This window comes from Natator depressus, chromosome 13, assembly GCF_965152275.1.
Source record: "Natator depressus isolate rNatDep1 chromosome 13, rNatDep2.hap1, whole genome shotgun sequence".
NCBI classification, from domain to species: domain Eukaryota; kingdom Metazoa; phylum Chordata; order Testudines; family Cheloniidae; genus Natator; species Natator depressus.
In genome coordinates, this window is record NC_134246.1 from 938,654 (window position 1) to 954,144 (window position 15,491).

The 15,491-nt window shown below is 46.8% G+C and overlaps 1 protein-coding gene across 3 annotated transcripts in view; it reads right to left on the bottom strand.

The window, feature by feature from the left end:
* Nucleotides 1–1,370: 1,370 nt before the first annotated feature.
* PCIF1 (phosphorylated CTD interacting factor 1) overlaps nt 1,371–15,491 on the bottom strand; it is a 28,315-nt gene continuing 14,194 nt past the window's right edge. For all 3 annotated transcript variants that reach the window (XM_074970308.1, XM_074970307.1, XM_074970306.1), the window contains 9 exons: nt 14,991–15,074; nt 13,800–13,899; nt 12,632–12,794; nt 11,102–11,274; nt 7,740–7,826; nt 7,064–7,248; nt 4,880–4,973; nt 4,481–4,656; nt 1,371–3,439 (listed from right to left, as the gene is read on the bottom strand). In XM_074970308.1, the coding sequence (XP_074826409.1) occupies nt 3,178–3,439; nt 4,481–4,656; nt 4,880–4,973; nt 7,064–7,248; nt 7,740–7,826; nt 11,102–11,274; nt 12,632–12,794; nt 13,800–13,899; nt 14,991–15,074 (1,324 nt within the window). In that variant the 3' untranslated portion in view covers nt 1,371–3,177. The remainder of the gene's footprint in view (nt 3,440–4,480; nt 4,657–4,879; nt 4,974–7,063; nt 7,249–7,739; nt 7,827–11,101; nt 11,275–12,631; nt 12,795–13,799; nt 13,900–14,990; nt 15,075–15,491) is intronic.

Consider the following 15,491-nt stretch of genomic DNA (forward strand, 5'->3'; position numbering starts at 1 on the left):
AGGACCGAAGGGTTACAGTGGACGAGAAGCTGGATATGAGTCAACAGTGTGCCCTTGTTGCCAAGGCCAATGGCATTTTGGGATGTATAAGTAGGGGCATTACCAGCAGATTGAGGGACGTGATCGTTCCCCTCTATTCAGCGTTGGTGAGGCCTCATCTGGAGTATTGGGTCCAGTTTTTGGCCCCACACTACACGAAGGATGTGGAAAAACTGGAAAGAGTCCCGTGGAGGGCAACAAAAATGATTAGGGCGCTGGAGCACATGACTTCCAATTACCTGAAAAGGGGGTTCCAAAGAGGATGGAGCTAGGCTGTTCTCAGTGGTACCAGATGACAGAACAAGGAGTAATAGTCTCAAGGTGCACTGGGGGAGGTCTAGGTTAGATATTAGGAAACACTTGCACTAGGAGGGTGGTGAAGCACTGGAATGGGTTACTTAGGGAGGTGGTGGAATCTCCTTCCTTAGAGGTTTTTAAGATCAAGCCTGACAAAGCCCTGGCTGGGATGATTTAGTTGGGGACTGGTCTTGCTTTGAGCAGGGGGTTGGACTGGATGACCTCCCGAGGTCCCTTCCAACCCTGATATTCTATGATCTGCTCCAAAACATGGAGGTCCTAGAGCTTTTCAAAGAAATGTTGTCAGAATTTATGAACAAGGGCAAAACAATGTATTTTTCTCTTGCTTTGTTCTAAGAAATGCCTGAATCATTTTGGCTGAAATTGTCCAAATATTTCAGCCTGAAGCAGGCGGCTGTCACTGCCGCCCTCTCTATAGAGCCACACGGCTCTCTGCTCTCTTTTGCCTACCCTGTCCCCTGATGCACCTGATCTTGCCTTTAACATTAGCTACGCCCTTATCCCAACAATACTCAGGTGCATATTTAGGGATCTCCAGCGACTCCTAGCAAGTTCATTACTGGATACTGTCCTGTTCTCCTGGCCACACTTAAAAGGATCCTGAAACATTTGAATGGTTCAGAAAAGAGCTACAAGAATGATTTAAGGTCCAGAAAACCTGCCTTTACATCTTACAGCGTGTGACCTAAGAAGATCAATCCATTTAGTTAATCAGAGAAGATTAAGAGGTGACTTGCTCAGTCTGTCAGTACCTACATGGGGAAGAGGGCTCTTCAATCTAGCAGACAAAGATAGCACAAGATCCAATAGCTGGAAGCAGCCTGGAAACGAGGCACACATTTAATACAGAGGAGAATTAATCACTGGAACTTACCGAGGGATGTGGTGGATGCGCTATTATGTGGAGTCTTTAAATCTAAAAGATAAGCTTTAACTGAGCCAGCAGTTATGGGTTTAATGTAGAAAAAGGCAGGATTATACAGAAAATCAAATTAGATAAAAACACAATGGCCCCTCCTAGCCTTACCAATCTATAAATCCTCCCTTACTGCCCTCTAGGCCTCTCTGACCAACATATCTGTGGCTTTATCTCATTTCAGTTGAATGTTCCAAATCCCAAAGAGCTGCTCTTGGGCAGGAGGTGCCTCCCCAAGCCAAGCTCCACCGTCTCATATACCTCTGGCTTGCCACCGTCTCCAGTCCTGGCATCATATTCACCTACATTTGTACGATGGCGTAACATGATCTCATTCACAATGGTCTCAACTGCACTGCATCCAGGCCTCTCCTCCTCTTCCCTGGATTATAGCAATTCCCTCTTCCAAGACCTCTGCAAGTCCCAGTACCTCAGAATCCAGCATATGCAGGGTGCTTCTGCCCCCTTCTCCTCAAATACAAAGAAGTGAGCTCATGTCACCCACAATCCTCAGCATCATTAACTGATTCCCCCGTTATTCTAAGAGCCAGTTCAAATTTGCCCTGCTCCTGACTTCACTAAGAGAACGCTGACACCTCCCCGCCTCCATGTCCTCTTAAACATTCTTTCTATTACTGGAGTGAATGCCTCTCTGTGATAGTTCTAAGGAGCCTACGACCTATGTATTAGAGTGCCTACCATCTCTCCCTCTCAGTGACGTGCCATTTTTAATCTCAGCAAAAGGGTCTCTTTTCCCTTGCCTATGCATGGGAGTCTCTGCTATCATTGGAATGGTTTTATTTAACTCCCAGACATTTTGGATATAGTGTTTTAGTGATGCGGCACTCAACTCTGCCCAGCTCAACCCACAAACACTGCAGACAAACAGATTCAAAGTGATGATCATTTTCCTAGAGTTCACCCAGTCCAGGGGCACAGGAGAAGGCAGTCAATCTGAGGGCACACAGGGCAGGCCTGGCCTCCCACGGACAGTCCCAGGCCCCACAGATGAGGAATAGCACCGACACCAAGGGGAGCTGTAATGCTGGTTTTTAATGTCCCTAAGAACTAGGAAACAAAAATCAAAAATAGACTTGACTTTGCTTTCTTTGATAAAAGTAATAAAATGGTTAGCGGTGTTAAATTAATCCTTAAAAAACAAAACCCAAAGAGGTTAAATAAAGCCCAGAGGGCTTTGGGTAAAAACCACAACGACTACAAAACAGCTGCAAAGACGTTTTTACACACTAAAAGAAATTCCTTTTCTCTGCTTTTCTTTTATACAGTAAACAGCTTCGGCAAACACGGAACTCGTACATGTGGAAAGGAAACATGGATGCTACGGAAACAAACCCTGCAGGGAGCATGGTCGCCACGGACAGAACTATTTACACTATGGACACGGAGCTGGGCTGGTGCCAGGCCAGCAGGAAGAGCCTCTGGACCCTGCCTGCTTCTCTCTTGGAAATGCCAGGCTTCAGCCAGCTGCAAGGGACCTTCTAGGCCACAGCTCGGTCTGTCAGTCTGCCCGTCCGTCCGTCCATCCTTCACCTGTGCAGCCGTCTCAGCACCAGCTGCCTCTTCTTCAGAGCTTTAGTGTTTGATGGGGCTGCAAACTCTTCCTATGACTGCGACCTTTGGCTTCACTGACCCTTGTCTAGGGCAGCAGCCAGTTTTCTTCCCACGGGGCGTAAGGCGAGGGAATCTCCCTGGACTCTGGTGAGGGAAGTGGCCTTGCAGGTTTACAGAGGAAAGCAAGCAGGGTGGAGCTGCCTGGAGAGAGTCCCCCAGGCCTGGCGCTACTCGGCCAGCAGTCTCTCCACCTGCCACATCAAACCTTCCCTCCTCTGGAGCACTGTTACCTTCGCCCCTGCCGTCTGTCCCCACACACTGCCCTTTGCAGATTAATTGGCATTGGTCTCCCGGCTGGTGCTTTGCTCTCGGCCCGTCTCCCGATCTTTATCTGCAGTTGAGGAAGAAGTGGAAGAGGAAGAGGAGGAGGAGGAGGAGGAGGAACCCGTGGAACTGAGGGTCCGTCCCGAGTGCTTATAGGCTGTGACGAGCTCCTGCAGCCGCTCTGGCGTGGGCTCCCACTTGGTGAAGCCTGCATTGTTTTGTAGGAAGATGACAGCAGTGTTGTGCACGGCTTTGTAGTACATCTCCTCTCTGCAAGGGAAGATGACAGGCACTCAGTACTCGCTTCGTGGCCCTGTCCAACCAGTCGCTCAGCTGCACCTGGACCCTCCCACACTAATGTCCTCCCCATCTCCCTTCCCTTCTGTAGTACCGAGGATCAGCCATTCTCTCTTAAAAGAAAGCCATACTGGTGAGTTAAAATTCAAAGACGCATCATGCAGCCCCTCACATGGGAGGTATCTTTCCTGACGTGCCAATATAGCTATATAGCTAGGACCCCGCTGTGAGCTCAGTGGTGCCCACATGTGGTCAAGAGCCTTCCAAAGGATAACCTCAGAGAATCAGTGTGTGTTACTTCCCATGGACACTACAAGGGCTGCTCTTGACTAAGCACGCACCACAGTACCGTTAGCTCCTGGGGAAGCTCAACAAGTTAGAGAAGAGGGAACACTGTACAAATCTTGCAGCGCAGCTCCTACTCCAACATACACAGCTAGGAATTCCTACCATCCCAGCTACAAAAAATCACGTCAGACAGCCTAGGCCAACCAGAAACCAATTGGGGACAAGTGATATTTAAGCACTTGCTGCCCACCAAGCAAGCTGTTAGCCTGCCATACAGAAGACAATGGTGAAAACTGGCCCAAGCTTCTGCTTCTTTTTAACTGTTACTGAATGGTGGCGGCAACAGGACATTTACAAGCCCAGAAAGCTACTGTGCTCAGCCAGCTGCACCTCAGACTGTATGCTGGTGAGTGGCACATGACTCTTCTCCACAGTACAATATGACATACGCAGGTCAGATCAGAGACATGTCCCTGAGGGAGAGGCTGATGTAAATTTTTAATAGTAGGGAAATATACACAAATATGGTGACCCTTGATACTGTCTGTTGAGCCCAATCTGAGATGTGCTCGAGGTTCATTTTGGATAAGTCACTTGGCTTTTTTCCTAGCCTGTTCCATACCCCTAACCAATGTCACCTTGGAGCAGGGGATTCCTGCCAAGGGCCTCTCTAAAATGCAGTACATCTCAAGAGCATCCCAACCAAGACTTGCGAGAAAGGCCTACTTCTTGCAGATATGCTGAGACCCGCTGCGGTACTCATGATCGAAGGCTGGCAGGATGAGTTGGTGCCGCTTGAACTTGCTCTGCTCCATGCGGGTCAGGGCTGGCGTCGGAGGGTCCCTCCACTCAGGGATGAAGACAATGAAGGAGAGGGGCTCATTGGAGCTCTCCAGCAGTTTCTAATCCACAAGGAAAAGAAATCTTATTCTTGACCAAGTAATGACAATCACGACAGGCTCTGTGAGAAGGAAATGCACCCTTCTCTGAGACCAGCATAAGAGCTGTCACAGTCCTCAGTGACCTGCTGATCTGTAACCCTGCCATGGGGATGCGGGATAGCAGCAGAGGGGAGAGAGAGGACTCTCTCAGTCCAAGCACAGTGACAGGGATGAGCGGACGTACCTCAAAGTGAGAGACCATGGCGTCCATCAGTTCCTCACAGAACGGAGGATTTGCCTCAAAAGAGCCACTTATGGGAAAGAAATCCAGGAATGGGCTGAAGGGAACAAGGGAAAAGATCCCAGTTAGGAAGGACCAACTGTTAATGCAAACATCTTAGAAGGCATCAGCATCTGCTAAAGGGCAGCCACCTGCAGCCCGACTTCCTAGCAGGGCAGGGCCTGCTCATTTACTTCCCCTGTGGCACAAACTGTCACCAAGGAGAGACACCACCTGAGAACCCGCAGGCTGACATTCCTTGGCTCCAAGTTCACTATTTTTCAATCTCTTGAGGCTCCCTCTTCCTTCAGAACAACAGGGGCATATATCCACAGGCCTAATGAACAAGCCAAATCCAGGGCAAGACACCATCTCAAAAGGGCCTGCAATATGGTCCTGATCATTTCACAGCCAATCCATGCCCATATACTCTCACAATCAGGCCTGGAGTAAATCATAGAAATGTGAGCCTGGAAGGGACCCCAAAAAGTCATCTAATCCAGCCCCCTGTACTGAGGCAGGACCAAGTAAACCTCTGACAGGTGTTTGTCCCACCTGTTCAGAAAAACCTCCAGTGATGGGGATTTCACAGCCTCCCTTGGAAGCCAATCCAGAGTTTAACTACACTTCGAGTTAGAGTTTTTCCTATTACCTAACCTAACTCTCCCTGGCTGCAGATACTTCTTGTCCAAGTTGCAGTGGACGTGGAGAACAACTGGTCACCCTCCTCTTTAGAACAGCCCCTCACAGATGTGAATAATGTTATAAAGCCCCCCGCTCAGTCGTCTGCTCTCAAGACTAAACAGGCCCAGTTTTTTTAACCGTTCATCATACAACAGGTTTTTTTTTAAAACATTTTATCATTTTTGTTGCTCGCCTCTGGACTCTCTTAAACTTGCCCACATCTTTCCTAAAGTGCGGTGCCCAGAACTGGGGACAGGATTCCAGCTGAGGCCTCACCAGTGCTGAGCAGAGCAGGACAATTACCTCCTATGTCTTACATACGACACACCTGTTAATACACCCCAGAAGGATATTAGCCTTTTTCACAACTGCATCATGTTGCTGACTCTCAATCAATTTGTGATCCACTAGAACCTCCAGAAGCTTTTCAGCAGTACGACCACCTAGCCAGTTATTCCCCATTTTGCAGCTGTGCATTTGATTTTTCCTTCCTAAAAGAAGTACTTCGCTCTTGTCTTTACTGATTCTCATTTTGCTGAATTCAGGTCAATTCTCCAATTTACCAAGCTCATTTTGAATTCTAATCCTGGCCATCCAAAGTGCTTGCAACCCCTCCTATTTTAGAGTCATCCCCAAATTTTATAAGCACATCTCCATTCCATTATCCAAGTCATTAATGAAACTATTGACTAGTACCAGACACAGGACGGAATCCTGTGGGAACTCACTAGATACATCCTCCCAGTCTGACAGCCAACCATTGATAACTACTTTTTGAGTACAGTCCTTCAACCAATGGTGCACCCACCTTATAGTAATTCCATCTCTAGACCACATTTCCCTGGTTTGCATATAAGACTGTCATGTGGGGCCGTGACAAAAGCCTTACTAAAATCAAAATATAGCATGTCTACTCCTTCCCCCCCCCAAACCAGTAGGCCAGTAACCCTGTCAAAGAAGGAAATTAGGTTGGTTTGACGATTTGTTCTTGACAAATCTATTCTAGCTATTCCTTATTATATATCTGCTATCATCTAATTGCTTACAAGTTGATTAATAGTGTCTATAGTTTTCCAGGTCCTCTTTGTTCTCCTTTTTAAAGACGGGTTCAGCGTTTGCCCTTCTCTAGTCCTGTAAAACTTCACTTGTCCTCCGTGAGTTCTCAAAGATAACTGCTAACAGTTCTGAGATTGCTTCAGATTCTTTAGCCTTTTCTTTCCCTATTTTGGCTTGTGTTCTTTCCCTCTTGTTGTCCATATTAACTGTTTGAATATCTGGTCACCACTAATTTTTTTAGTGATGACTGAAGCAAAACAGGCACTGAACAACTCAGCCTTCTTGATATCATCAATTATTCGCTGTCATCAATGAGTACTTAAGTCCAGGATAGAGTTCCCACCCCAGCCAAAAATGCACGCACATAGGTATACATATGGCAAGGGCAACAGAATGCAAGAGACTCACCCCCTGGATCCAAAATACCCATCTGTGTCCAGGAAGGCCGAACAGTACTGTTTAAAATAGCAGTTCAGGGGCGAGGCAAAGCATTCAAAACTCACTCCAAAGAGTTTGTGGAGGGCTTCAAAGACATGCACCGGGAGTGCCCCCTGCAGGCCAGTTCCTTCATACAGACCAACACCAAACATCATCTGAGGAGAGCAAACCCTCTGTGAGTGATTCCCATAAGAGCTATGCGCTGCCATTGCTCCCCTCTCACTGCACTCTGATCCAGGGCCACATGCCCCACTCCACCAGGCTGACAGCACCCCTTCTTTGCCCCACACTCTCAAGTCTCCAGAACAGTCAAGAATGCACTCTGGACACTTCATCCAACTGGGCCCCCACCATCACTCACCACCCATCTCCCCTCACCTGGAACTCAGCCTAAGAGCAGCAGGCTATTCTGTAAATGTGTGCTTCTCCAAGCTTGAGAGTGAATGCCAAGACCACATGATAGTTCCCCAGCATAGCACCCTACCTGAACATCTTGGAGAAAACCCTGTTTAAGCCCAACTTTGCTCCATTTCTGGATCTATTGTTCACAGTTTTCTGCTGGGTCTCCCAGACCACTGCTGACAGTGTCAGTATTACAGTTCCACCAGAACTGCCTGCTGCCCAAAAGCTGAGAAGGAACCAGTACCTGGTATCGACGGAGAAGGCACCAAACCCTGGGCAGAAACCTCTCACAGCCAGAGTCGTCAATGCAACTGTACCGATAGAGAAGCCACTGGAAGAGAAACCCAGGTCATTAAAAATAGCAATAAAGGAAGCAGGAGAGTTAGAGAGCCACAGGATGCTGAAGTTATAAGAAATCAGAGAGATTGGGGGTGCTAGTACAATCCCATCCATTGAGAGAAGCAGGCACTGAGGTGATGGGAGTGGTAGAGACTTTAGAGAGCTTTGTAGAATTTTTCAGGAACATCTACTTTTAATAGGTTTCAGAGTGGTAGTCGTGTTAGTCTGTATCAGCAAAAAGAATGAGGAGTCCTTGTGGCACCTTAGAGACTAAAATTTATTTGTGCATAAGCTCTCGTGGGCTAAAACCCACCTCATCGGATGCATGCAATGGAAAATACAGTAGGAAGATATATATACACACACAGAGAACATGAAAAAATGGGTGCTGCCATACCAACTCTAACGAAACTAATCAATTAAGGTGGGCTATTATCAGCAGGAGAAAAAAAAACTTTTGTAGTGATAATCAGGATGGCCCATTTCAAACAGTTGACAGGAAGGTGTGAGTAATAGTAGGGGAAATAAACATGGGGAAATAGCTTTTACTTTGTGTAATGACCCATCCACTCCCAGTCTTTATTCAAGCCTAATTTAATAGTGTCTAGTTTGCAAATTAATTCCAGTTCTGCAGTTTCTTAAAGCTATAATACCCACCTGCTGAAGTGAAGAAACAGATTGACAGAGCCAGAAGAATACCCAGAAGTCACCTATTCCAGGACAGACCCAACAAAGAAAGTAACAGAACGCCACTAGCCGTCACCTTCAGTCCCCAACTAAAACCTCTCCAGCACATCATTGAGGATCTACAACCTCACTCTCACAGATCTTGGAGACAGGCCAGTCCTTGCCTACAGACAGCCCCCCAACCTGAAGCAAATACTCACCGGCAACCACACCAAAAACACTAACCCAGGAACCTATCCTTGCAACAAACCCCATTGCCAACTCTGTCCACATATCTATTCAAGGGACACCATCATAGTACCTAATCACATCGGCCACACCATCAGAGGCTCGTTCACCTGCACATCTACCAATGTGATATATGCCGTCATGTGCCAGCAATGCCTCTCTGCCATGTACATTGGTCAAACCAGACAGTCTCTACGTAAAAGAATAAATGGACACAAATCAGACGTCAAGAATTCTAACTTTCAAAAACCAGTCAGAGAACACTTCAACCTCCCTGGTCACTCAATTACAGACCTAAAAGTCGCAATTCAACCAAAAAAAAAAAAAACTTCAAACACAGACTCCAACAAGAAACTGCAGAACTGGAATTAATTTGCAAACTGGACACCATTAAATTAGGCTTGAATAAAGACTGGGAGTGGATGGGTCATTACACAAAGTAAAAGCTTATGCCCTACTTTTAAAGTGGCACACTGCGGGCTAGACACTAGAGGGAACTTACCTTTTACCAAAGACCTCACATCCAGAGTTGGGCTTGCTGTGGGGTGGGCATGTGACACAAATCGGAACCCTGGAGGCCTACTAACACCACTCTTCAGGTAAGCCTCCCCTGACTGAGATGGTAGGAGCTGTCCTGATTTCAGCAGGTATTCTTATTTAACACTCTTGTTGCAGTAGCACCTAGAAGCCTCTGCCAGGTCGGAAGAACATAAGAAAGGCCATACTGGGTCAGACCAAAGGTCCACCAAGCCCAGTATCCTGTCTACCGACAGTGGCCAATGCCAGGTGCCCCAGAGGGAGTGAACCTAACAGGTAATGATCTAGTGATCTCTCTCCTGCCATCCATCTCCACCCTCTGACAAACAGAGGCTAGGGACACCATTCCTTACCCATCCATTAATGGCTATTAGCCAGGACTTAACCTCCATGAATTTATCCAGTTTTCTTTTAAATCCTGTTAGAGTCCTAGCCTTCACAACCTCCTCAGGCAAGGAGTTCCACAGGTTGACTGTGCGCTGAGTGAAGAATAACTTTCCTTTTATTTGTTTTAAATCTGCTACCCATTAATTTCATTTGATGGCCTCTAGTTCTTATATTATGGAAACAAGTAAATAACTTTTCCTTATTCACTTTCTCCACACCACTCATGATTTTATAGACCTCTATCATATTCCCCCTTAGTCTCCTCTTTTCCAAGCTGAAAAGTCCTAGCCTCTTTAATCTCTCCTCATATGGGACTCGTTCCAAACCCCTAATCGTTTTAGTTGCCCTTTTCTGAACCTTTTCTAATGCCAGTATATCTTTTTTGAGATGAGGGGACCACATCTGTACGGAGTATTCAAGATGTGGGCGCACCATGGATTTATATAAGGGCAGTAAGATATTCTCAGTCTCATTCTCTATCCCTTTTTTAATTATTCCTAACATCCTGTTTGCTTTTTTGACTGCCGCTGCACACTGCGTGGACGTCTTCAGAGAACTATCCACAATGACTCAGGGGCCCACTGTGCTAGGCACTGGACACACAAACATATAACAAAGTGACAGCCCCTGCTCCGTGGAGCTTACTGCTTTTAAGATTCTTTATTTTCTTGGGGCATGGACTGTCCCTTATTATATATTTGTGCAGGCCTATCGTATCTAATCAGACTCCTGGTCCATCGAGTCCAGCACAGGCCAACAGCTGATGTTTCAAAGGCAAAACACTAATGATTCATCTGGGGAACTGAGCAAAGTTGCACATATGGGGAAGGAGATTCCTTTCTGACCTCACCACTGATCAGCTAACACCCTGAAACAGGTGAACTTGTTATTTTAGTTTGCATTATTACACGTTAGTAGACATAAAATTACCTCGCTGTGGTCCTTCACTCAGTTACCAGTAATGACAGGTATTTCACAAGATGCCTACACACTGAGGAACTGCTGCCTTTTATTGGCTCTAAATACGCTGCACTCTAAGTTTTAATGGACAGTCTTTTAATGAGTGGCCTAATACTGAAGGGCTGGGTAACAGCAGGCAAGGATCAGTTTTCACTTAGACCCTTCAGCATTCTGAGCGCATAGGCCAGTCCATAAATACTCCTTTGTTTGCACAGTTCCTTGTCATACACGGAGGCCTGCTTTGGCCTCTACATTCTCCACCCCCGCTGGATCTCTGAATTCTCAAACTCTCTCTCAAAGTCAAGCAACCAGCACTCGGCAGAATTCCCCTTCCAATGTGGAAAGAGACCATGCTGTTTCAGAGTCCCTCTCAGAAGGCAAGGAGAAGGCAGACCTCTCCCATTAAAAGGCAATTCACAATGGTGAGTGTGTTTCTCTTGCTCAGCAGGACTGAAGTACAGCCCTTACCAGCTTGCTGAAGTAGCTGCGGCTCACTTTCACCATCTCCCCCTTGTACCGAACACATGCGACATTGTTCTCCACGTGCATTTCTACATTGGGGACTGGTGGGGAAGGGATGGCCAGTCTCACTGGGTAACAGTATACAAGCCGATCCTGGACCTCCGGTGCTTCTACCTCGGCTATGTGGGAGACAGAGAAAGACAGTCACATTAGAATCCATGTACACTAACGGGACAGGCTCCACCTCCACCCCAAATGAGTCTGGAGCAAAGGCGGTAGGCCCCACTCCAAACACATAAGGAGACAGGACTGGGGTGACGACATTACAGGTCAACCAGGCAGTCCACTCAGGCACCCAGTTAAGAGCTGCACCCAAAGCTTACTTTAAATACGTGTTGGCCAAGTGAAGCAAGACCCTACACTGAACTCAACAGCACTTCTCTGGCTGCAACACAATAACTCTGGACACTGCAGCTAATCAACCTCACTCAGGGAATATTCTCTGGGCATCCATGGCTATGGCTTTTGATGCAAACTGGAACACTAGACAAGCCAGATTAAGAGGAAAATCAAGGCCTCCAGGCTGGTGCTCCAAGAAGAATCTCTCTATTGCCCCCTGCTGATGCCTACACATATCAGCGACAGCTGCTTAATTTGCTGTGGGGCCCAGGGAAGACTGTAACCTGGACTCTAAGGCAATGTCTACACTAGCACTTATGTCAGCAAAAAACTTTTATTGCTCAGGGGTGTGGGGGAAGAAAACAACAATCCACACCCCTGAGCGACTTGGCAGGAGAGCATGTCCTGCCAACATCGCTACTGCCGCTCACTGGGGATAGTTTAATTACCCCGTCGGCACAGAGCGACTACAAGGGAGACCCTACAGTGGTGCAGCTGCAGCGGTACAGCTGTGCCGCTTGTAAGGTCACTAGTGTAGACATAGCCTAAGAAATAAGATAGCAAGTTTGTAAGGGAGGAAGTGGGGATCAGGAGGAGGGGATGGAGAAATGGGGGCGGGGGAACAGACATCTGGGAGGCATGAGAGGATACTGGCCATCTAGTCCTCAAGATGCAGGTGATGGGGAAGGAAGGAGACCCAGACAATGCTGGGGAAGAGTAGTGCTTGGCGCAGCAGGGACTTGGCGCAGAGATGGAGAGGGGAAGATGGGGACTGGTGGGCACACACTGCCCCAGGCTAGCTGGGACCATGGAGGAATACAAGAAGCCCCTGGTTTGTACATTATTCTCAGCCTACCGAAACTACAAAGTGAGAGACCCCCTGGAGTACAATTCTAAGATGATTCATATTAATTGGCAGGGGTGTCTCGGAAGCCCACCTGCTCACTGCTCTCCTACCGTGCTATTGTCACTTGAGCTAGCACTGGACCCACCACGTCTGTTGTAATTAAACATGGCCCCGAGGATTCAGAAAGCAGGCTCCCCCACTACAACAAGTTGCATTTGAATGGGACAGGTTGGGTTGCATTCCACCACTCTGTTGTCATGTGCTGCGCCTCTTCAGAGCTTGTGGCCTACCAGATATATTGTGCTCCTTGAGGACGGCAAGATGCTTTTCCCGGATCCGCTTGACATATTCGAGCGATATGTGGTAAATCTTGCTGCAAATGCCTTCAACAGAGTCCTTGGCTGCAGCAGACACATGGGGCCCACACTGCTTACGTAAGTGCTCTAGGCGGTCCTGCAGAGTCAGAGAGAGGCCCTTACACACCACAATCACCAACTCTCCCTCAGCCTTGCACCAAATTCACATGGGCTTCTAACAAGGCTCTCTCTTCTGTAAGGATAAGGCCTTTGTCTGCAGCCATATCAGGAGAGCAGCAGCCATTACCCAAGAAGCAGAAAGTCACATCCTCACATTCCATCTAAATTGCATCAAAACAATGTAATATCGAGCTGTTAAGGAGATCCTGTCCTAAGAGCACCCACCATCACCAGATAAAGAAACAGATCTTAAGATAGTTAAAGAAAACTTTTTTTGATAGCATTCTGTCTGGCACGAAATCACTTATCAACAGTTGTGATTGTAAAATCTTTACTTCTGTTGTTTTACCTTTTGGTCCCTACTTCTCTGGTTTAATCTGTATGGTCTCTGATATGTTAGGATTGGTTAGAAAATTGTTTAGTAATATTTTAGTAAAATGATTGGTTAAGATACAGCTAAGCAGGACTCAAATTTCACTATAAACTGGGGTCCAAAAGGAAGTTCTTTGGAACCAACTCCAGGACACCACCCCACGATCAGCTGCCAGACCTCAACACCCTGCCAACCACAATGTGCAGAAGCTGGAATCCCCTAGATGACCTGATCGGCCATCAAGAAAAGTTCATCTGCCTTATTGGGAGTGGTGAGCATTGTATGTTTAGTGTGCGCATTCTGTTTTGGTGATTGTTAATAAATAGAGGTTAAGTAGGATATTACTGTGTAAGGCTCTTTCACTGGTAAAAGAGCCAGCAAACCCAGAGTGCAGGATTACGCCTGAACCCTTGAAACAGGGTAAGGGTGGGTACCCTAGAGAGTGTATGAGTAACAGAGAATTTTGGGCAGGTAACACTTCTATCTCACAAAGCAGCTGTAAGTGATAAAACAACCACAGACTATCCAATGAGGGGCTTTTCCCTGCCCTCCACCTTTTCTTGGATTCAAGCCTATTCAGTTGTACTGAGCTGGAAAGGGGATACTGACCATGTAGTCCTCCTTAGAGGCTGAATGGTCCCGTCGCAGCCAGCTGAAGGTGTCCTCCACATTCCATTTCACAACTTTCCTACTGTCTGGTGATGCACTCCTGCACACAGTGGGGAAATAGGAATTTAACCCACATCTATTGTGACAACATGTCCCTTCCCAACACAGGGCCCTCCTATCAGTTGGGGAAATTTGGCAGCCGTGTCTTCCTCAATGCAGTGCCCTGTCACTGCCATCCAGGATTCCTGTGGGCAGTTTCTCAGATGCCTGCCTGATCAGGACCTGCCATGCTGTCTCCAAGACACAGTGTAGATGGCTACTCTCCTCTCTGCAACAGGAGAGGTAAGTAAAGGAATTGTCCTAACTGACCAATGGTCCTTTCATCTCCAAAGGTGTCCACTACTGGAAGCTTCAAGGGAAGGCATAAAATCCTCCACTCCCCAACGAACTAAAACTAAAAACTGAATGAATAGAAGTTGCAACCTTCTACCATGTCTGGATTGGACTATCTGTATAGGGTTTAAATTTTGAGCTCCGTTGGGGCAGGGCTCTGCCTTGCTTCAGCCACCAATGCTGCTCAATGAAAAGAATATGGCATCTCACGGTGCCATTCTGTACCTCAGCCAGGAGTTTATTCTTTCTTCCTGACCCTGAAGGATCTTTAGCCCTTGTCATGCACCTAACTTGTGCACATACTATCCTCATTAACAGAAAACATGGCAAAAATAAAAGATGGACCTATTTGTCTCAATACTATCCTGTAATGGAGAGTTCCACAGAGCATTCAAAGCTGTGTAATACTGCCTTTTATCCATTTTAAATTGGCTGCCTTTTCCTACCATTGGTGCCTACTGTTCTTGTCTTATCACAAGGATACACAGCACCCAGTTGGCCTTCTCTGTGCCAGGCATTTCACTGACTCTCACTATCTCCTTGTCTTCTTTCCAGTCACAATAGCATAAATCTTTCCAAACTCATGCTCAACTGATCCGCTCCCCCACAAGATGCTGCTGATCATTTTCATTGCCTTTCTTGGGGGTCTTTTCTAGTCCTGCTTCATTCTTACTGAGATGAGGTGACCAATACTGAAAAGAATTCAAGGTGGGGATGCAACAGCCACTTCTAGAAAGGCTTTAGAATATTCTCTGCTCTCAGAAGCTGATAATACAAACTGCAAGAGACAATCCCAACCTGGATTCAATAAGCCGTTTTGCAGCCTCGGCATATTTGAATAGGAGTCGCTTGGCTTCCTCACGGAACTTGATTCGGGATAATCTGAAACAAATATAAATACACACATCACAGGTTTCAGAGTAACAGCTGTGTTAGTCTGTATTCGCAAAAAGAAAAGGAGTACTTGTGGCACCTTAGAGACTAACCAATTTATTTGAGCATGAGCTTTCGTGAGCTACAGCTCACTTCATCGGATGCATACTGTGGAAACTGCAAAAGACATTATATACACAGAGACCATGAAACAATACCTCCTCCCACCCCACTCTCCTGCTGGTAATAGCTTATCTAAAGTGATCATCAAGTTGGGCCATTTCCAGCACAAATCCAGGTTTTGTGCTGGAAATGGCCCACCTTGATTATCATGCACATTGTAGGGAGAGTGGTCACTTTGGATAAGCTATTACCAGCAGGAGAGTGAGTTTGTGTGTGTGTGTGGGGTTTTTTTTGGAAAGGGGG